This window comes from Podarcis tiliguerta (assembly GCF_965153285.1).
Source record: "Podarcis tiliguerta genome assembly, chromosome: 1".
Lineage (NCBI taxonomy): Eukaryota > Metazoa > Chordata > Lepidosauria > Squamata > Lacertidae > Podarcis > Podarcis tiliguerta.
Window position 1 is genome coordinate 21,302,306 of NC_139534.1, and position 22,432 is coordinate 21,324,737.

At 43.6% G+C, this 22,432-nt stretch overlaps 1 protein-coding gene across 4 annotated transcripts in view; it reads left to right on the plus strand.

Annotated features, from left to right (window-relative positions):
- RAPGEF4 (Rap guanine nucleotide exchange factor 4) overlaps window positions 1–22,125 on the plus strand; it is a 180,949-nt gene extending 158,824 nt beyond the window's left edge. For all 4 annotated transcript variants that reach the window (XM_083407107.1, XM_083407108.1, XM_083407110.1 and 1 more), the window contains 9 exons: window positions 427–524; window positions 6,247–6,372; window positions 8,056–8,234; window positions 11,831–11,921; window positions 14,139–14,189; window positions 14,848–14,935; window positions 15,272–15,336; window positions 20,216–20,270; window positions 20,730–22,125. In XM_083407107.1, the coding sequence (XP_083263233.1) occupies window positions 427–524; window positions 6,247–6,372; window positions 8,056–8,234; window positions 11,831–11,921; window positions 14,139–14,189; window positions 14,848–14,935; window positions 15,272–15,336; window positions 20,216–20,270; window positions 20,730–20,857 (881 nt within the window). In that variant the 3' untranslated portion in view covers window positions 20,858–22,125. The remainder of the gene's footprint in view (window positions 1–426; window positions 525–6,246; window positions 6,373–8,055; window positions 8,235–11,830; window positions 11,922–14,138; window positions 14,190–14,847; window positions 14,936–15,271; window positions 15,337–20,215; window positions 20,271–20,729) is intronic.
- Window positions 22,126–22,432: the final 307 nt, after the last annotated feature.

Genomic DNA, 22,432 nt, shown 5'->3' on the forward strand with positions numbered 1-22,432 from the left:
CAAGCCCAACCATCGCTATTACATTCCGATATGAATTATTACATTATATGTTAGGGTTGCTGTGGTAAATCTTTCCCCACCTTCATCTGAATGTGATAAATCTCATTGACAGCTCTTTAGACCCATTTCCCTGAACAGGAACATCAGTGTTTTTGCCATCAGCCCTCTTCCAGCGCTGTGGATTAAACAACAGAGCCTAATACTTACCTAACCTTTGAGTGCCACACATGATTATTTGAATGTGTCATCCAGCCGAGTGGGCTCTCAAATTATAAAAGCTGCCCTTCCAAATGGAAGAGATTGCCTCAAATTCCACCATAGGCATCCATTCTGTTTTGTTCCAATGAGAAGTCTTGACAACTTACTTTGCTTGTGATAATGGGTGTGCGTTTTCTGTAGTATATCCCATGCTTTTCACGTTCACAGAAAAGGTGGTGCTAAAACCAAACGATGTTTCGGTGTTTACAACGCTCAGTGTTAACGGACGCCTCTTTGCTTGCCCTCGAGACCAGTTTGACTCACTGGTATGTAAGTATGCTAAGCCTCTGAACACCTTTCAGCTCAGAGGCTGTGCTTTGTACTCCTTACTTGAATGCTATATAACATATGCATTTCTTATCCTGAAAATTTCTCCTCAGCCTTTCTGCATAACTATCCGCAAGACATCTGAAGGCAGCACAGTACAAAGAAGCGTTTTAATGTTTACTGTTTTGTTATGTTTTTATATATGTTGGAAGCCACCCAGAGTGGCTGGGGCACAAATTTATTATTATTATTATTATTATTATTATTATTATTATTATTATTAGAGATTTTCAAAGCTTGGCAAGAGGGCTGCAAAGAGTTGTGTGGGGAAGATCCATACTATGGGAGTGGCTAGCATTCTCTGAGTAGGACATCCCCTGATTCAGACCAGGTTTTTAAAATGTATTTATTGAGACAAATTTATATACTGTGCGTATTTTCAATATGAGTACCAGCCACTTCTCTCATCTTTCACTCAAGAGCTGCCCTAGTGTCACACCCTCATCCTAGGGAGGTCTAGAAATCAACCACATAGCAGTAGGGCCTCACAGAAAACAGTGGCAGGAACCAGCAAAAATACAGTACAGCCGTACCTTGGAAGTCGAACGGAATCTGTTCCCGAAGTCCGTTCGGCTTCCAGAACGTTCGGAAACCAAAGTGCGGCTTCAGATTGGCTGCAGGAAAGTCGTGCAGCCAATCGGAAGCCCCGTTGGAAGTTCAGCTTCCAAAAGAAGGTTCAAAAACTGGAACACTCACTTCCAGGTTTCGATCATTCAGGAGCTGATTTGTTCGGGAGACAAGACGTTTGAGATCCAAGGTACGACTGTATTGAGGTGGTGATGGCCTTGGGGCGACCCCAATGATATCTTTTGGTGTTGCCATGTGTGAGGTTGCCCTGCTGGCAGATCTGGCTAAAGACCCCTAGTCCTGGAAGCACTAAGAGCAGTCGCCTGCTTACCCAAATGATGAGCCAGGTATTTTCAGTGAACCTGTAGGGACAAGAGAATAAAACGCCCTATGCTTGTGGCGTGAGAGCATATTTCTGCCCCTTTTTTGAGCGCAGTAAAAAGAAGTGTACATGTAATTTTTAAAAAAGCATTATATATATAGGCTGGCATATTATGGAGGCACAGAATAAACTCTTTCAAGTCGTTCTTCAGGGCTCTATAATTAAAACCACTGTTCTCATTAGAAAGTCTGGCTTTCCTTAAAACATTCGAAATGTTTGCGAGTACTAACAGCAGAGTAATCCCGCCATGCTCCCAAGGGGTCCACTTCCAGAGACCTGAATTATTATTATAAAGTGCTTTTTGGTCCTTTCATTCAGAGCAGTTTTCGTTGGCAGGCCAGCATGAATTATAAGTCCCTCGCTCCAAGCCTTGATCCTGGCTCTTGTGTACCCCCCCATGAGACGCTTTGTAGGATTCAATCCATTTCAGAGGAACAGTGAAATGGAAGCTTTGACGTCGCTTCAGATACAAAGATAGTTTTGGATCGCGATTGTTTAAAATATAAAGGAAGCAACTAAGTTTAAATGCGAATGTAAATTTTGTTTAGGCAGTAGTGTGCTTCTGGCATGCCGACGCTTGCGTCCTTCATTCATCATTTTAAAGAGCCTGCTGTATTTTGGACACAGCAGGCACGTTGCAAAGAGCTGTAGGCAGGAGTTTTGGCATTTGCCTGGCACTAAGCAGCAGCGCTTTGGGGTTTTTGGGGAAGGGGTGGGGAGCCTTCCTTTGCAGTCCTTTGTGTTTAAAAGATTGGGAGATCTTCAGAGTAGATACAAATGTAGTTGAAGGATAGCCAAAGATGGGTACGTCCATGGAACTCTCTCAGTCCTGGTTCGTAATCATAGTAAAAGGCACTGTCTCATTCATTTTAACAACAACAACAACAACAACAAAAATCAGTGCCTTCTACTGAATCAGTAAAATTTAAAAGTGCTTAACTTGGCTTGGGACGCGGGTGGCGCTGTGGGTTAAACCTCAGGGCCTAGGACTTGCCGATCGTCAGGTCAGTGGTTCGAATCCCGTGGCGGGGTGCGCTCCCGTCGTTCGGTCCCAGCGCCTGCCAACTTAGCAGTTCGAAAGCACCCCCGGGTGCAAGTAGATAAATAGGGACCGCTTACCAGCGGGAAGGTAAACGGCGTTCCGTGTGCTGCGCTGGCTCGCCATATGCAGCTTGTCACGCTGGCCACGTGACCCGGAAGTGTCTGCGGACAGCGCTGGCTCCCGGCCTATAGAGTGAGATGAGCGCACAACCCTAGAGTCTGGCAAGACTGGCCCGTACGGGCAGGGGTACCTTTACCTTTACCTAACTTGGCTTGGGTTGTGCCTGCGTTTTTTGGTGCTTTCGACCATTATTCCTTCTACTCCTTAGGAAAGCTCGCGTTTAGAATAGCCTTCAATGTGCCAGGTGAAAGCTTCCAGTTTTATGTTAATGACTAGTGAATATATTGCAATATGGAAAAAAATTGGAAAGGGAAATGTTGTCAATGAACTGCACTGCCCTCTAGTGGAGTAAAAAGCAGCAAGGAAGGATAGCTTCACCTATTGTTGGGCGGCTGCCAGCTCAAATTACTGGTAACTAAAATGCAAACGGTGTGAAGTTAATTCTTCTTAACGCAGGACTGTAGATATCATCTCCGCTTACAAATTCAAGTGGGGAGCCGATTCTGAGAAATTAAAATCCTGCAAAATGGAACATCTCATACCTTGCAGGATTCTGCCTCTACAATTCAAGCTATGAATGGCAACCAAAATGCTGTCTAGTCTCTAAACCCTGTTTTCCCAAGGTCAAAAGAATCCTCAAAGGGAGACCCTTACAATCCTCTCGCCGTTGCATCACTCACAAGCTGAGAGAGATAGAAATGCCATTTCTTAGCAGATGGAACATTTCGCTGTAGAGTAATGCAATGTTAACATTCCTTAGCATTTATAGAGCGCTTTAGAGTCTATTTTGCATGGATTATCTCAGTAGCTTTAAGTGGTTAACATCGTCCCCGTTCTGCTTACTGAGTCAGGGTGAGGCCAGCATAACAGCAGCATACCTAAGGCTGTGCAGAATTTCAACCCAATATTTTCAGTTCACATCTTCATCACAATTCATTAGTTCTCTTTAGGTCATCTACCAAACATACAAACTTTCCATTCGCACACCAGGCGGCATCTTCATTCCTCGCGTTGCGTGGCATGGAAAAATGCCGTTTTGATGTGTCTTGTTTGTTCTAATGAAAGATGGGAACAATTAAGATTAATTTAGCCCGCACTTTGTATGTGCATATAGCTGTAATTAATATAATTGTGAGTGAAGGTCATGTGGAAACAAATGGCAGATAATGAATGGTATATTTATTCATGAGTGTACTCTTCGTATGTCAGAAGCCCCCGGTGTCAAGTAAACAAAAGAAGATTCCCCAGATGATTCCTAGGTCTGGAGATATGTGCTGTAAATGGCTTGTAAACGCGCAAGGATTTTTCTCCCTGGCCTGTTTCCCAAAGTGATATTTGCCCCAGTGGCATAGCATGGGGGGTGCAGGGGGGCCCGGCCACACTGGGCGCAACATCTGGGGGGGCGCGCTCGCACTCGCAGCTCTCTGCCCCTACCTGGCTCACTCACTCTCTCTCACTGCAGTGCTGGCTGTGCGAATCTGATCCGAGCCGCCGGGTCGCCGCCCACTGTGGAGGGGAGGGTGCCAGGCGTGCGGTGCGGTGCGGAGAGAGAGAGAGGGACTATCGGGGGAGGGACAGTGCAGCGGGGGGGGGGGGGGCAAATTACTTGCCTTGCCCCGGGTGCTGACAACCCACGCTACGCCACTGATTTGCCCCACTGGGGAAAACACACAGTGGGTGCGAAAGGGCCTAGGTTCAGTCCCTGGCAACTCCAGGAAGGAATGGGTGTCCTCTATTAGGAAGCATGGAAAGCCACTTCCAGTCAGTGTAGACTGGGCTAGATAGACCACCAGCCTCACTTTTCCTGGCAGCTTTCTCCTGTATGCTTCCCCCCTCCAAGGCAGCAGGAATGAAACATGAGAGAAAAAGAGATTTATATCATTGTATTTTAAGGCTGCTTTGTTTCAGTTATTCGACCCGACCTGGCCACAGTGATCCATGCGGCGGTCACCTCCAGGCTTGACTACTGTAATTCGCTCTACGCGGGGCTGCCCTTGAAGCTGTCCCAGAAACTCCAGCGGGTGCAGAATGCTGCAGCGAGGCTCCTCACGGGGTCTCTGCCATGGGAGCTTTTCACCCAGTGCTTTTCCAGCTGCACTGGCTCCTGGTGGAGTACAGGGTCAGATTTAAGGCGCTGGTTTTGACCTTTAAAGCCCTTCACGGCCTAGGACCCTTGTACCTACGGGACCGCCTCTCCCGGTATGCCCCACGGAGAGCTTCAAGGTCCATAAATAGCAACTCCCTAAGTGGTCCTGGGCCCTAAGGAAGTTAGATTAGCTTCAACCAGAGCCAGGGCCTTTTCAACTCTGGCTCCAGCCTGGTGGAACGCTCTGCCTCATGAGACCAGGGCCCTGCAGGATCTGATTTCTTTCCGCAGGACCTGTAAGACACCTGGCCTTTGGCTTGGAGCCAATTTGATTCCCTCTCCCTCTTTTCTTTTCCTTTCTCCTCCTGCGATGAGGCTACATTTTAATATTTCAATATTTTAATGTTGTATTTTAATTTTGTTTTTAAGTTGTATTCATTCAACTTGCTTCTATTATTGCTTGTTAGCTGCCCTGAGCCCAGCCTTGGCTGGGGAGGGCAGGGTATAAATAAAAATTATTATTATTATTATTATTCGTTTCCTGCAGCGAGGAAAAAGGTGAAACTTAGCTCACGTTGTTGGCATCCACCTGTCTCAAGAGACAATGGACAGAGCCTCCAGGGGTGAAGTCAAATCGCTGTGTTGGCAGCGTCAAAGTGACCTCCCCAGAGCACAAGCCTGGGCAGTGTGTGTGGAGGTCCTGGGATGCCCAGATGACAAGGCCCCCCTCTCAGCCTTGCTGATGTGGTCCAAAGCAAAGCAGAGCAATAGGTTTGGCACCAGCTTGGCTGCAGGGAGTTGCTGGAAGGAGGCGTACAAGGCACCATCCAACCGTCTTTGGGACTGCACTCCAGATTTGTATAGGGTTTACTGCTTAGCCTTTTCTTCTCTTGAAGATATCCCACAAGGCAGCAGAGTTTAGGATGAGAGTTTCCCTTCTCCTAGATGGGCTACCTTTGCAGGTTGATGAGTCCCGCCTGCCCTTACCTAGCTCACAGCGACAATCATCCCTGTATGCATTTATGCGGTAATGTGCGTGTTGTGCATTTAACTTGGAAGCCGTTATTCTTGTTTTGTGCTGTGACCAATATTCACACAGTCAATTTTATACAGTGGTACTTCAGGTTACATACGCTTCAGGCTACATACGCTTCAGGTTACAGACTCCGCTAACCCAGAAATAGTGCTTCAGGTCAAGAACTTTGCTTCAGGATGAGAACAGATATCGTGCTCCAGCAGCGTGGCGGCAGCAGGAGGCCCCATTAGCTAAAGTGGTGCTTCAGGTTAAGAGCAGTTCCAGGTTAAGAACAGACCTCCGGAACGAATTAATTACTTAAACCGAGGTACCACTGTACAAGCGCCACTGCGTGCAAAAAAGCAAAACAGAAAAAGAGGTGTTAAAACAGAGTGAGAGTTCGGCTGGATAAGAACATTTACAGAGCGCTTCATTGTTATTTTTCCTAGGTTCCACTGCAGGAACAAGAAGGCCCATCGACTGGGACTGTGGGGATGTTTGAACTCATGAGCTCCAAAGACTTAGCGTATCAAATGACCATTTATGAGTGGGAGCTTTTCAACTGCGTGCATGAGGTGAGGAGAATTCTTGTGCTTGTCGCATCACAAGGCTAAGACAGAAGCGGCTAACATGGCAGGGCAGAATTGCGACAGAACTAGGTCTCTTCCCAGTGTACCTACTGAGGAGATTTCACCCCTCCCATATCCAAGAATCTCCTGAGGAGTCTGCTGATTCTGCAGAGAGGAGGAGACGTGTTCTGCTCTCTACTTATTCTGCTCCAGCACCACATCAAAGAGTCAGTCGGTCAGTCAGTCAGTCAGTCAGTGTTAGAGAGAGATTGTGTGTTTAGATAAGGTTGCTGCTAAGAGCAGCTGCAGGCACTCTAAGCATTCTTTATGCTTAGACCTATTTAGCTCTGTATATAGTTGTATAATAGTTGTAGTTATAGAATAAAGAAGAATATTCTACAGAGCTGCTCTCCGAGTTGTTTATATACTCTGCTAGACTCTGCTGTACTCTGCTGTGCAACGACTGTCTACTTGTGGAAGTGAATCCGGTGCTCACAACTCTAAGCTGTGAGTCCACAGCACTTTGACCTGTTCCTGTGCTGAAGGTGGTCTCTGGAAGTGCTACCCAGCTCGCCTAGCCCAGTCGGGGCTGAAGTGGATGAGTCCAGTCCGTGGCACTGGCTCAAGGGCGATGCTGACACCTACACCATGTTGGCCTTCCCATTCCTTTGCCCCCACACCCGTCTCTCTCTCTCCCAGTAAGCAGCAGTAGCGCATTTGCCAGGAACTTAGTCTTGCAGCTCTGACCCCCCCTGGACGGAGTGCTTCTGGGCTGCAAAATTCGGTGGTAAAATCCAGAGGCGGTAGAATGAGTTTTATCACTTCAGACTGCAAGTGCAGAATGCCATTTGGCACACCAGGGAGCTCTAACATTTCTGCCCATTCTTAAGTGAAAGGAAAACGTTTCTGTTTCTGGAAATACTACACAATTTGGGAGAAATTGAAATACGTTCAAATACTTTCTTATCAAACCTAATCTTACATTGTTGCTTATAAAATTTTAACTTAGGCTGCATTCACACGGCAGTTTATTCTGTTTTTATTTTTATTTTAATTTATATTTGGCCCTTCATGTGATTTAAAAGCCACATCCAGAAATGCAGGTTAATGCAAGTTTAGCACTCATTTCCATACTATTTGCAAACAGAGTTCTCTCTGCTTCTTTTGTAGCAACTAACATGGAAAAGAGAAGCAAACTTGCAGCATTTTCCACTATAGTTCCAATATCATGTGGAACTTAACAGGGAAAGTCATGAAAATTGAATAAACTGCTTTGTGAATGCAACCTTAGTTAACAGCGCGTAATGTTGGGCTCTTTCATATATCCTGGCTTGTTCCGAAGCTTTCAGCCGTATTTTCCAAGTAACAATAAAATGGGAAACTATAGTTAATGGAAGTTAATGGTTGGTTTACAAACTTATGCAAAGATGTGGCCAGTGCACTCATTCATAAGTTGACAATACTCTTGTCTACTACAAACAACTAGAAGGAGAATTTAGTCAGCTTTTGGGAAGAGAGGAGGAACAGAAATGCGATCAGAGAACACATAGCAAGATCCAACCCTCAGGCTACTTGGAAACGTAACTAGATATTTGTTCCAGGGCAGTTCTTTTTTTTTCTTTTTAAAAAAGCACAAATCATTCGTCTAACCCTGATATTCTTCCCCTCCTCCTTTTCCCCCTCCCCTAGTTGGAACTGGTCTACCACACATTTGGGAGACACAATTTTAAGAAGACCACAGCGAATCTGGATTTGTTTTTGCGAAGGTTCAATGAACTCCAGTTCTGGGTAGTCACGGAGATTTGTCTTTGTTCCCAACTCAGCAAACGCGTCCAGCTCTTAAAGAAGTTCATCAAGATTGCAGCCCAGTAAGTATAGCTCAACGACTTTAACGTTGCAACTCCTGTAAAGTTCCCTGGGAATGAGAGGAAGTCCCATTGAACTGAATGGGGCTTACTTTTCAGTAGGCATGTACGGTGGTACCTTGGTTCTCAAACGTAATCCGTCCTTTCCAAAAGCAAAGCGTTCCAAAACCAAGGCGCGCTTTCCCATAGAAAGTAATGCAAAACGGATCAATCTGTTCCAGACTTTTTAAGACAACCTCAAATTGAACATAAATTTGGCTATCTAATGAGATCATTGATCCATAAAATTAAAACAATAATCAGTGTACTGTACTATAAAATAAATAAGGCAGTATTGTAGATGATACAAATTAAAATTATTATTTTTTCTTACCTGCGCTGATGATAGTCATTGTTTGGATGGGAGGCTTTTATCCATTTCCACAGTCACACAATCAATCAATCAATCAATCAATAGCTGAACTGGGTTCCACACAGTCACAAAAGCAAATTAACCAAAAAAGCCTCAAAAGCAAAAACGCAAAATAAATAGCAAAAACAAAAGCACCAAACTTAATCTGTTCTGGAAATTGGTTTGACTTCCAAAATGTTCGAAAATCAAGGCACAGCTTTTGATTGGTGCAGGCACCCCGGAAACAATAGCCGATAGCCACATCGGACCTTTGGCTTCTGAAAAACATTCGAAAACCAGAACACTTACTTCTGGGTTTTTGATGTCTGGGAACCAAGGCGTTTGAGAACCAAGGTACAGGATTGCACTATGGCAAGAGAGGTGTAAAATATGTCCTTAATTTGGGCTATTACACCTGCCATGGACTGGAAGCCATGGCAGACTGCTGTAGACTTCACATGATCGGTTTTCTGTCTCTGGCAAGATGAGTAAGAATTCTTTTGTATGAAGATTTTGTTCTGCATCAGAGATAGTTATTTCTTACTGCCTCTCAGACTGCCTGTGAGAAAGGAATTGTCTAGGAGCGGTCTGACCATTGCATGATTTTATATTCTTATTTATTATACTTATTTGTTGCTTCCCAATCACCAAAATGAGACACAAAGCAACTTACAAAAAAAAGAACATTAAAAGCAAACGTAAAACATATAATTAAACAGCCTAAAATACACAAATTTATATATATATATATATATATATATATATATATATATATGAATGATATGTGTGTGTGTGTATAAATAAACAGATCTAACTCCACTCCACCCCACTAAAATAAAGATCCAAAGGCTTCTGTGAATGAGAGTGTTTTTGCCTGTGGGACATGGGTGGCGCTGTGAGTTAAACCACAGAGCCTAGGACTTGCCGATCAGAGGGTTGGCGGTTCGAATCCCCGCGACGGGGTGAGCTCCCGTTGCTTGGTCCCAGCTCCCGCCAAACTAGCAGTTCAAAAACACGTCAAAGTGCAAGTAGATAAATAGGTACCGTTCCGGCAGGAAGGTAAACGGCGTTTCCGTGTGCTGCTCTGGTTTGCCAGAAGCGGCTTAGTCATGCTGGCCACATGACCCGGAAGATGTACACCTGCTCCCTTGGCCAATAAAGTGAGATAAGCGCCTCAACCCCAGAGTCGGCCACGACTGGACCTAATGGTCAGGGGTCCCTTTACCTTTACTTAACACCAGCTAGTGATGGCGCCAGTCTGCCAGAATCTGGGTTTTCCCCATTTTGTAAAGTCCAAATTCTCCATAGGACGCCCAGCATCACCACTGCAGGTAGCATAGGTTATGCTTCCATTATTATCCTATGCAATGATACTGGTGCAGAATGTGGCAGGCCACATTCAGAGACTCGCAGTGCGTTAGCAGTGTAAAGAGAATTGAATCTCGGTTTTTTAGCCATTTTTGCACAGAGCTGTTCTGCATTCTGTCCAGCAGAGGGCAGTAGCACATATAGATAAGAACAAAATGTGGTTCCTTTTCCTAATCATTAGCAGAAAACAGGAATAAATTTCATTAAGCTAAATAATTTGAACAATTTCCTTATATACACTATTTAAAAAAAAACACACACAGCCCCCGCCCCCCAGGCGCGCAAACATTGATGAACATTTACTTTCAGTATGGAAAAAATATATCAGGGAAAACATCAGCATTGCCTGAGGCAAGCAGATAACTAATATCCCAGAATCACTACTTACAGGATTAACCTCATGTTAATTCCTGTTTGACAACCTCCTGTTTATGTCAATATCCCCCCCCCCCCCGTCTCTGTAAATTGGAAATAGCTAAAGTTCTCGGGATCTTTTTTATTTATTGAATGCAAATAGTTGGGCAGATTTGATATTCCTAATATAAAACGATGACATCTTATTTCTGTTATTTCAGTTTCGCGGAGCTGTTCTTCGCAGTAAAAAAAAAAACATCGCTACTATGGCAACATGTTTTGTGTGTGTGTTAACTATACAGTGAAACAGGAAAATGTAATGGGATCATGAGGTCGATCAAATGTAGTTTTGCTCAAAATAGGTGAATTTCAAGGATGTGAGTGGATATTGTTTGTGAATGACTTGCCTCAAGCTGTACTCATGTGAACTTGCTGTGATCCAGAAAACTCTGGAAGCACCATGTGGCCCATAGATTTGTCTGGGTTTCCAAAGAAAGGGAGAGAGACGGAATGGCTCCTCCTTATTTTATTTGCTCCACCCACTTTTGGTTCTTGCTTGTTCCACCATGAAATGTGGTCCACTTTTACCTTTCCCCATGAGTTAAAGGACCCTCATTGGGGGGGGGGGGGGGCGGAAAGGTTCCTTAGCCTTGTCCTAAACCAGTAGCGGAGAACGTAACAGTTTAGCCCAGATATCTCTTCCCCACAAACCACCTCCAGATATTTACTGAACTGCAGCTCCCATCGTGCCTGACAAGTGACATGATGGGATTTGGAGTCCGAGAACTTCTAAACATTGACTAGTCCTGTGCTGGGGTGCTGAGCATTCTGGGGGTATTACCCGTGACAATTTCATCACAGATAAGGGGAAGGTTTGGCACGGAGAATACATATGTGATTTCCCTCACCCGAGCATGATTCAGATGTATAAAACTTATTTTTCCCCCGATAGTTTTTTGCTCCCCCATAGTTAATTTTCTCTAAATGTTTCTCTAAATTGGAAGCTGAATTTCTGCTGAATGGGACTCCCAAAACCTAGCTAAGTGCGCATTGTTTTTGGAAATGCCCCGAGGATGGTGTTTATTGAGTGGAAGAGAATTAAGAAATACGTAGAACAAAAATAAAGTGGTATGAAGAGGTCTTTTAAGGAGTATCAGAATAAGACGCTAAGTGGTGACATTGTGGGTGTATTATTAAACCTTTCTTGTTTCACAATGGCTTGTGATTTGACGTAATCCTCAAGAGGCTAACTTGGAAGTCAGTCCGGGTGATTCAGATGGTTTGCTTGTGAGAAAATATGCTCAGAATTGCAACCGAAGGGGTTAGTCTAAAATAAATACAGTAGGATATCCTTCCAAGCACGATAATAATACTTGACTGGATGAATACTTCCAAAATATAGAAGCACTCTAGAAGCCAGGCTTTCTGATTCTCAGTTTGTTCCCACCCCCCTGCCCAATCAAACTGTGAACCTCTTCTTTTCTAGTTGCAAGGAATACAAAAACTTGAATTCCTTTTTCGCTTTGATCATGGGACTGAGCAACGTTGCAGTAAGCCGCCTCACAATGACCTGGGAGGTGAGTGCAGAGTAAATCCTAGTTCTACAAATGTCGCCGCCTTTCATTTCTTCCTTTGATTTTTCTGCTTTTGCACATCGTGGTAAACCGTCATTGACAGTTCACCACGAAAGCAGAGACTTCTCCCAATTTGCTCCCCCCTACCAGGAAGTATGAACCATGATCCCTAGCTGAGCATTACGTCTGAACCAGGCACCACAGAGCACAAGATGAAGTCAAGATTTCCTTTTCTCTTACCATTCATGGTTTGTTCAGAGCAAAACAAGTCGCGGTTCCTAGTGATTTCACCACACTAAGCCCTGGGATTGTGGTTCTGTGCCATTGCTTGTGCTAAGGGAGGAGTGAAGCGGTAGTGATCGCTGCATTCACAGTAAACCATTTACCATAGTTTACAGTTTCAGTGGAACCAAACATAAGAAGGGCTGTGCTGGATCAGGCCAGTGACCCTACTAGTTGAGAAGCCCTAAATGGCCTCGGTCCAGTATATCTGAAGGAGCGTCTCCACCCTCATTGTTCTACCCGGACACTGAGGTCCAGCTCCGAGGGCCTTCTGGTGGTTCTCTCACTGCAAGAAGGCAAGTTACAGGGAACTAGGCAGAGGGCCTTCTCGGTAGTGGCACCCGCCCTGTGGAACGCCCTCCCACCAGATGTCAAAGAGAACAACAACTACCAAACTTTTAGAAGACATCTGAAGGCAGCCCTGTTTAGGGAAGCTTTTAATGTTTGATGTATTACTGTATTTTAATATTTGGTTGGAAGCTGCCCAGAGTGGCTGGGGAGGCCCAGCCAGATGGTGGGCTATAAATAAATTATTATTATTATTAAGAATCCTTTTCTTACAGTAGCCAACCAGATGCCTATGCGAAGCCTACAAGCAGGATCTGAGTTGCAGCAGCACACTTTCCCACTTCAGTTTCCTGCAACTGGTATTCAGAAGCCTGCATTGGGCCACAATTGAGTGTTAGATTAAAAAAAAAATGAGTACAGTCGTACTCATTGGCGTGCAGAAGGTTTCGGGTTCAATCCCTACCATCTCCAGGGAGGGCTGGGAAGGATTCTCTGCCTGAAACCCAGGATAGCCATTGCTAGTCAACGGCGATGCTAATGAGCTCAATGGACCTAATGGTCTGACTCAGCATAAGGCAGCTTCCTATGTTCCTGTGATGGTCATTTACCGTATTTTTTGCTCTATAAGACTCACTTTTGCCCTCCTAAAAAGTAAGGGGAAATGTGTGTGCGTCTTATGGAGTGAATGCAGGCTGTGCAGCTATCCCAGAAGCCAGAACAGCGAGAGGGATTGCTGCTTTCACTGTGCAGCGATCCCTCTTGCTGTTCTGGCTTCTGAGATTCAGAATATTTTTTTTCCTTGTTTTCCTCCTCCAAAAACTAGGTGCGTCTTGTGGTCTGGTGCGTCTTATAGAGCAAAAATATGGTAAAAAACAACAAGTCGAAAGTCCCCTGTGGCTCAGAGAACTAGTGTATACATTTGTTGGATTCTTCCCTTAGTCATACGTGTTCCAGTAATGATAACAAAGGCGAGAGAGAGAGAGAGAGAGAGCGAGAGAAAGAAACAGCGACCTTTGGTTCCAGAGCTAATTCAGATTATATGTGGTCGTTCATATTATACAGCACCTTCCGGAAGTGCGCACTTGAGGAACGATTGGCCTGTGTACACATTGTAGAGGTCTGTTGTTCTTTAATGTAAATAATTTCGCCAGATCACTGCTCCCAAGGACGTCATTATTTATTTCTTAAATGTGCTGCACTAAAGATGGGGCCGACGTGAAACTTGAAACAGATGTGTCTTCTTCATCCCCTCCCCACAACCCCCCCCCAAACAAACCCTGCAGATGAACGCTGGGAAATCCACACTGGCATGTGGACCGCTTTGCTGCTCCATAACCTCTGCGAACCAAGAGAAAATCTCTCTGGCATTTCCCAGGGTATTGGGGGTGGTGTGGGGTGTATTTTGGATCCCAAACGGCTAAAAGCTTCGTGGCTCTCTATTTATAATCTGGTTGCTAGGAGACTTACTGTATTTTCCTCCCGCAGCTGCATTGTTGTAAACCTGTGGCAAAAGAGCAAGTCTTTTTCCATCTCAGGGCTGTGTTGTAGGAACCGTGCGTTGGAGAAATTCAGTCTGCCACACACACAGTTCAGTCCATCTTGATTCGATTACAGGCTTCCCACATCTGTGCTTGTCTCTTTTCTTGACAGAAACTCCCGAGCAAGTTCAAGAAGATCTATGCAGAGTTTGAAAGCTTAATGGTAACTGGCTTAATGCTTAAGTGTGTGCTACCTGGATTCACCCTGGTTTCTGAACACCTGATCTGAATTTGTCTATTTCCCAACGTTTTATGTGTCCTTGTGTGACTTTAAGGAATTTATGAGCCCGCCACAGCACTGATAAAACAAGCATGTATGACTAATAAATTATACTCTCAGGGAGCCTATTATGAGAAAATGTGTGCCCTACTTAAAGTCAGCCTGGGAAATTTAGAAAACTTTATCATCCCTTGATATTTCTGCTAGATTCTATATTCCAACCAGCATGCATTACTGTTACAGATTTATGGTTTTAGAGCTTTATAGAGATGGCTCAGCGAATGCATACAGAAGAAGCATGCAACAGTTCTCTTCTTCAGATAAGCACACTGTTTAATAACCACACCTCTAGCTGTATTTTCCCTTTTGATAATAAACACTTCTTTTGTTAAGTAATTACACTCTCATCAGACAGCACGTAACTTATAAGGAACAGGCAGCTAATGAAATGGATGATTACTATCTTTCCAAAGAAGCGTTGAAAGAAGACTATCCTTATTATGAACGAAGCATAAATTAGGTTATGAAATTATTACATTAAAAAAAAAACTGTTAACTAACAAGTATTTGTATTTTGCTGACTGTGTCTTTTTCCCCCCAGGACCCATCAAGAAATCACAGGGCCTACAGACTGACGGTAGCTAAACTGCAACCTCCCATTATTCCATTCATGCCTTTACTCATAAAAGGTAACTATCTGAAGGGGGTGAAGAGCATGCAATAATAATAATAATAATAATAATAATAATAATAATAATAATAATCTCAAATGGTACTTTTGATGCCCGTTTCCCCATTTTGCAGAAGTCCTAAGAAAGAAAAAGGTTCTTTCACAAATCTAAGCGTTACTGTCTAAATGTTACTTTTTTTTCTTTTCCTTTTCCTTTTTACAAGTAAATGCTTTGAATGGGCAATAGCATGTAGCAAGTGAGAAAGCTGGTCCATTTTCTCAGTGTCTGGATATCTATATATGTCGGATTCAACTATTGCCAGTTACACAGGTGGTGCCTTTATTTGTATTGCAGACATGACATTTATCCATGAAGGGAACAAGACCTTCATCGACAATCTAGTGAACTTTGAAAAAATGGTAAGTAGGGCATATTACTAAAGCAAGATTTTCGATGGCTCTGTAAGAGTGATGACTGAACACTGGGCGTTACCTGCATCCTATAGAAATGGGGGGGGGGGACTGATTCCCATTGCTTCTGGGATGTGGGTCCACCCCATAGTTGTACAAAAAGGGCTGAGTAGCAGGCTGGCCCCGGGACAAGGCAGGCTTTCAGACTGGAAAATACTTCAGAGGGCAGCAGGTTTCAGTTCAGAGTAAAATCTATTGCCTTTCTGGATTGCAGATCTGTGTTTTAAAGTACAGTCGTACCTTGGTTTTCGAACAGCTTAGTTCTCGAATGTTTTGGCTCCTGAACACAGCAAACTCTGAAGTGACTGTTCCGGTTTGTAAAGTACTTTTGGAAGCCAAACGTCCAAAGGAGCTTCCGATTGGCTGCAGGATCTTCCTGCAGCCAATCAGAAGCCGCACTTTGGTTTCCAAACGTTTTGAAAGTCGAACAGACTTCCGGAACGGATTCCGTTCAACTTCCAAGGTACGACTGTATACTGTATTGTTGCTTTTATGTATACCACTTGCAAATTTTGAAATCCTAAGCGGTTTGGAAATGCTTTAAAGTGATTGGCAAATAAATGAACCACTGATTCAATTCCATGGATCCAGCATAAAAAACATATTTTAAAGTTACTTGCCCTTTGCAGGTTAGCGTTGCTCATCTATATACTGCCAACGAAGCCACAGCAAGTTACCTTACCAAAATCATTATTTATCTACCTAATTTCTCTCAGCTAATTTTGCTGGCAGATGCCAATGGTTAGGCATATTCTGATCTACCTGGAATTTCCTGCTTCCTTAGGAAACGGACTTCCTTGATGCACATCAGTTAATAGAATTCTGCTGCTTCCTTTTTCTCTTTTTTCGTTCACTTCTCGCTCAGACTACCTGTTCTCCAAATCAGCCTCTAGAGGGCAGCCTCTCACATACCAAGTCAATGGATTGTGTAATGGCATGTTAATAACACTGTACTATTTTTTATTATTATTTAAAAAAACCTACCTATTTTAAAACTATTTCGATTTTCCTAATGGATTTGGTACAGCATGTTGAGCAGGCAGTGGCAGTCCCGTAAGGTCTGTCTGCATTAGACCACAAATTCAGAGGCCTTTTTGTTTGAGTTAGCACCCCATAGTACGACAAAGGCCCGGTTTTTTTTAATGTTGCAGGTCTCTAACTTTAAGCATGCCAACGGAGCTCATGTGAACGGATGGTTTTCTGTGCAAATAATAAAATAATAACCATAGCAACAAAATATTTTGAATATTAGTAAAGTGTAGTTGTCTGGAGAAATTATTTATGAGGTAAATAATATTTTTTTTTATAAAAAAAAAAGGTCAGGAGGATAAAGGCCTTAGATTTCCCCTTACATGCCCATTTTCTACATGCAGGGAACATTGGTTTTTGCCCGAAAGACCATTCAGTACATCCCAGAGATGAAGGTTTGCCGCTTCGTCTGCTGTTTGGGAGAGTTGTGACTTAATCTGTGCCAAAAATCAAGCCCAGTGTGGCTTTAATTCCCCACCACCACCACCAAAAAAACCCCACAGAAGCCAGTTTTGCAAATTGCCTGATTCTGTGAGGCTGCCATTCACCTGTCAGGCTAGTGAGTTATCCAGGACGAATTATGCAGTCAAATATTTGGCACCGGTGCTGTTGGGGGGGGGGGGGACTAGAGGCCTAGAAGGACAGGCCTTCTCTGTCTTTAATAGCTGCGCTAAAGAAAGCGTCCTGGCAGGTGCCACTTTTCATGCAGGAATGACAAAAGCTGCTGAAATTTGCCTTTTTGCACAACTCCCGAAAGGCTCGGGAGTCCTGGTCAGGGTTTGTTTTTTTAAAAATCCAGTCTTCACTAACCTACCTGTCACTTACCGACACAGCATCTTCTCCCAGTCCTGTTTTGCCTGATCCAGGCAGTGGGGATAAAATGCAGCCGCAAAACTGTGGCTCCTAACCTGACCAAGAAAAAAAATCAAGGCTTCTGTTGTAGGTAAAGGTAGACGAAGAACCATAGCTGGCAAGCGTCCCTTATTTGGCGGGACAGTCCCTTATGCCAGTGCCGTGTCCCGCTGCTGTCCCTTATTGATGATGTCCCTTAAATTTCCTGGGTTTCAAAGGAAGCAGCTCCTCTCCCTCCCTGCCAGCCAGGGAGGAGGGAGGCTCCAACTGTGTTGCTTGGCTGCATTGCTCACCCAATAAGGAGTCTAAGAACGACTGGGGGATGGAGCTTGTATGCCTTGTGCCGATCAAATCGGCTGCGTTGCCTGGGGACTCGCCTTTGCTCAGCGCTTCCCAGTAGAGAGGTGACGGTGTTTTTCCTTGCTGCATCCCCTTTGCCGTGTTGCTGTGCTGTGGGAACCACCGCTTGAGGCTTCGTTTGGCTGCTGGCTGGGCTTTCTGCCTTTGGCTCAGAGGGGCTCAGAAGTCGAACATACCTGTGCTGGGAAAATCCCTTATTTTGGCTGCTGATCCCTTATTTTGGAGGCTGCTGGCCCCTTATTTTCAAATCTGTAAGTTGGCAGCTATGCGAAGAACTGCAGGTGCATAGCTGGGGGCCTAGCTAGAGAGTTTTGCCTTTATGCCTGGAGTTGGCCATGAGAGGAACATGCCTTCCTGATGGAAAAGCAAGATGAACAAGAACAGATTCCACTGTTGTCCCTGTCTCTGTCCCCCCTCCTCAAATTCCTTGCATCAGGAAAAGAGCTTCTGGTGTCACTTACCTAATGTGCTTCGCGAGAATATCACTGTCATGGTACTTGCTGAAAAGCAGCCCATAGGGGCATTCCAAGACGCCTCTGCAACACAAGCTACTCCATCCATGGCCATACAAAAATAGTGCCACCAACCACTGGTTCTCCTTTTTACTGAGACTCTTCACCCTTGAGGTGTGAAATGAGGATTAGCGAATTTGTGCATATTGGTTTTCAGGTTTTATGGAGCTGAACAAAAGGAATCCACGCACTGATCCTTATGGGGGGGGCGGGGGAAGAGAGGGCAAGCATTCTTTCGTTTTTGGAACATAAAGATTATGCCAAAAAAAAAAAAAAAGTGAAGTATGTGACTTAAACCCTTAGTGGTTTTTGTGTGGTGTGGTATGAATATTTATAACAACATTGGAGCCTGGGTCTAGGAATGGATTAGCAGAAAATGTCCTGGCTTGCTGCCACTATTCTAGGCTGCCTGCAAGCTGAATTGGAACTGCAGGGTGAGGGTGTCGAGATGACGGGGCGAGCCTGGAGAATTCATTGTAATGTATGGTTGGCTCTGTTGTGGAGGGATCCAGATTTAGTGCTGCATAACTTTCCAGCAATGGAGTTCCAAACCACACTGGGAAAACTTAAACTATTTTTTTTTTTGGAGGGGGATAAAAAGTTAGCAAACAGTTTGATTGTGGGGGTTGCATGTGTGTGAGTGTTGTTGGGTTGGGATTATTATTATTACAGCTGTACCTTGGATCCTGAACACCTTGCGAGTGGTTCCCGAACCGGTTTGCAACTGTTTTTTGGAACCCGAACGTCCGACACGGGTTCTATGGGTTCCGATTGGCTGCAGGAGCTTCCTGCAGCCAATCGGAAGCCGCACCTTGGTTTCCGAACGTTTTGGAAGTCGAATGGACTTCCGGAACGGATTCCGTTCGACTTTTCCGAGGTACAATTGTATTTTTTTTGCAGAACTTTGAACTCTTGGAGTTTGTAAGTAGAGTCAACAATCTGCTGCTGGGTTTCCCAAACGTGGGTCTCCAGCTGTTTTGGGACTACAACTCCCATCATCCCTAGCTAGCAGGACCAGTGGTCAGGGATGATGGGATTTGTAGTCCCAAAACATCTGGAGAGCCACGTTTGGGGAAACCCTGATCTACTGTTTCCCTTATGAAACATTACTAAGGCCAGCTTTACAACCAGTTCCAAAGCCAGATTCCTAAATGAAAAATAATAAAAAGAACCAGATTTATAACCATAAACTAAAAAATAAATAAATGCAAAGGGCCCATGCATTGTACAGTTATATGTTTTCCTGAGTCGTATTGGTCCGAAAGAATCATTGGCAATCATTCCTCTTTAGTACAGTACCTTTCGGTAGATGTGGCTACGGGAATGTTGTGTTTGTGTTCACTGCTGTTTCCAAATGTTTGGTACTGCATGGTTTTTTAAAGCACTCCCAGGTAAATGTAAGAATGAAACATAAATAAACACCTGTTCAGCATGGAGGAGGTCACTGAAAAGATTTTACCGGAACTGAAAAAGGATTAAACAAATCCATTCAACAGATAGGACAGCAGAATCTTGCCACCTTGTTCACAAGCAGTGTGTTTCTGAATAGCAGATACCTGGGGGCAACAAAAAAGGAAAGCAAATTGTCTCCATGTCCTATCAGCCTTCTTCAAGCTGGTATCCTCCAGGTGTTTTTTGGGTTTTTTTTAACTACAACTCCCATCATCCTTGACAATTAGCTATACTAGCTGGGTCTGATGGTCTTTTTGTTTCAAAGCTTCTGGAAGACACCAGACTGAATAATAAATAGAGCCTTGGTTTGATCCCACATGGTGATTTGCTTAGGTTGCATACAAACATTATTATTTTTTTTGTCATTGTTGCTGGAAGAGCCTCCGAGAGCTTGTTCAGATACTGCAGAAAAGCACGTGTGGGGCATTTTATCATTTCTGAACATAGGTGGAGCAGTCCATCTATAAATGCATCCCCATGTTAAAAGAGGCATGTCTATAGAAAAGCAGGGCTCCTGGAATGGGGAGGAAGTCTAGACTAAACCCTTTTTAATTCTGACAGGCTTGCTTGCCACATGCAGGACAATGGTTTTAATATGGCGGGCTATTATTTTTTCCTTTCAGCGTATGATTTCAAAAACCGTTAGGACAGTGAAATTCTGCCGGAGCCAGCCTTTCAGTAAGTATCAAAATATGTGTGTTGTTACCTTATACAGTTGTTCCCTCTATGCCACAAGGCTGTGAACACAATCTGGAATTACAGCCTATGTTAGAGGCACAATCTAATTCTACTGAAATCAGGGTGTGCCTCCTGAGTCATTTTACTAGAGATATCAAGGTTTTGGGGTTTTAATCAGGTTACCTATGCTGATAAAATAATGCACACCGTTCCTCCAGTGTTTGTGAAAAATAACCAAGGAGAACTAAACGAAGCACCAATTTGTGGGACGAGGATTACAGAAGAATACTTCAAGGTTAATTTGGAAGGGATGAAAGGATGGGGCTTTGTGAATGTGGCGTTCTGGCTTTGCATGTTTATATATTATTCTGCTGGTGGAAGGCTGCGTGGCTTGTCTTGTTCTGCTCAGATTTGCGTTTGACTAAGCGTACCAATAGCACATCACTTCTGTTTCATCAGATCCCGACGCATCTCTGGTGAATAAGAACCATCAGGATGTCCGGAGTTACGTTCGGCAATTAAGTGTGATTGACAACCAGAGGACTTTATCACAGATGTCACACCGGCTAGAACCACGACGTGCTTAAAACCTTTCAAGTGATTACACCTTCCCCTTTCCCTCCGGTACAAGGTCATTTGTTCGACTTTCTGTGCTACTGCACTGCCACTGCAAAAATAAGCAACAACAGATGCTAACATCTTAGGTAATTAACGCACAATGGTACCTGCCTTCCCTGAGAAATAACAGAGGCTGTTTGAAGAGGTCGTGAGCTGTAGCTGGGAGATTACTGGTGTTATCTATACTTCTGGTTCGTTTTGAAACACACGAAACGTCTTGTATATAAAATAAATCTTTATTTAAGAAATTAAAAAAAAGGTGGAGAGAAAAAGAGGACACCAAAAACAAAATGGTATAACAGCTGGTGAAAAGTTGAACCTATAACTTCTGCCGTTTCCAGTGAATGTATAGGTGGGTTCTCTTATCTAATAAAAGAAATAGCAGTATTTTCTAATACATTATCAAACTGAAGGCCAACCTCTGCCCTTGGTTTTGCATGTTTGGCTCTCAAGAGCTTCTGTAGCAAAAGAAAAATTAAAAATAAAATACCTAATGGCAGAAAACAAGGTACAGTTATGAATTGCCATGGCTTTAGTATTCAGAGAATAGTAAAAAAGCCTTTCCCTGTAAGAGAATTATATTTTTTAAGTCAGCTCTTAACCACATTTGCCTTACTACAGTAGAGCATTGTGGCCACTTAAGTTAACCTGAGCACTGACTGGGCCTCTAATACTTAGGTACATATTTGTTTACATTTCATTTCTTTTGGGATTTTTCTTTAAACTGCCAATCAGGATTTTACAAAATTCCAGGAAAAAAGTAATGATAGTTTGGGAGGAGGGGGTGAAAAGCATTAAAAACTTGCAAAAAAACAACAACAACCCACAAAACTTCTTCAGAAAGAGCACAATATGCACAACATATTTTCAAAACAATAATGTTTCTTTTTTTCCTGGGCACTGAAACCTTCGACAATCAGCTACAATGGGCTGATTAGGTTTGTCTTTTCTGGATTTTAAACTTTACAAAATATCCTCCGATTTTCAGGAACCGTTTTGCACTTTTAAGTAGGCAGTATACAGAAACGTCAGTTCATTGTGAGGATTATTTATTTCTTTACGTGTTCGTTGTTGCGCCACAACAAATTACTTTAATCTTGTTTTATTCAGCATGTAATTGAAGTACAATTTGGTCTTTGTACTGTACACGCTCTACATTTCATGGCTACGAGGAGTGTGTCGTATGTTTTATGTAAATAAAATGCACTGTCTTCATTAAACGTAACTGCCGATGAAAGCATGTGTGCCATCCTTTATTAAAAACGGTAGCGCCTGTTATTTGCACCTTGATCTATTACTATAGATACTATCTTTGCCCAACGTAGACAGTAGTTGAACTTTGCTATTATGCATTCAATAAGTACTTCCCTCCTCTCTCTCTTTCAGCAAACCTCCTATTTGACACTGAAATAGCTGGACTATAGCACAAATGATAGAGCAGACTTTGCATGCCAGAAGGCTTCAGATTCAATCCGTAGTATCTCTAGGTTGGACTGGAAAGCTTGTGCCCATCAGCATAGCTACTTCTGAGCTAGATGGACCAT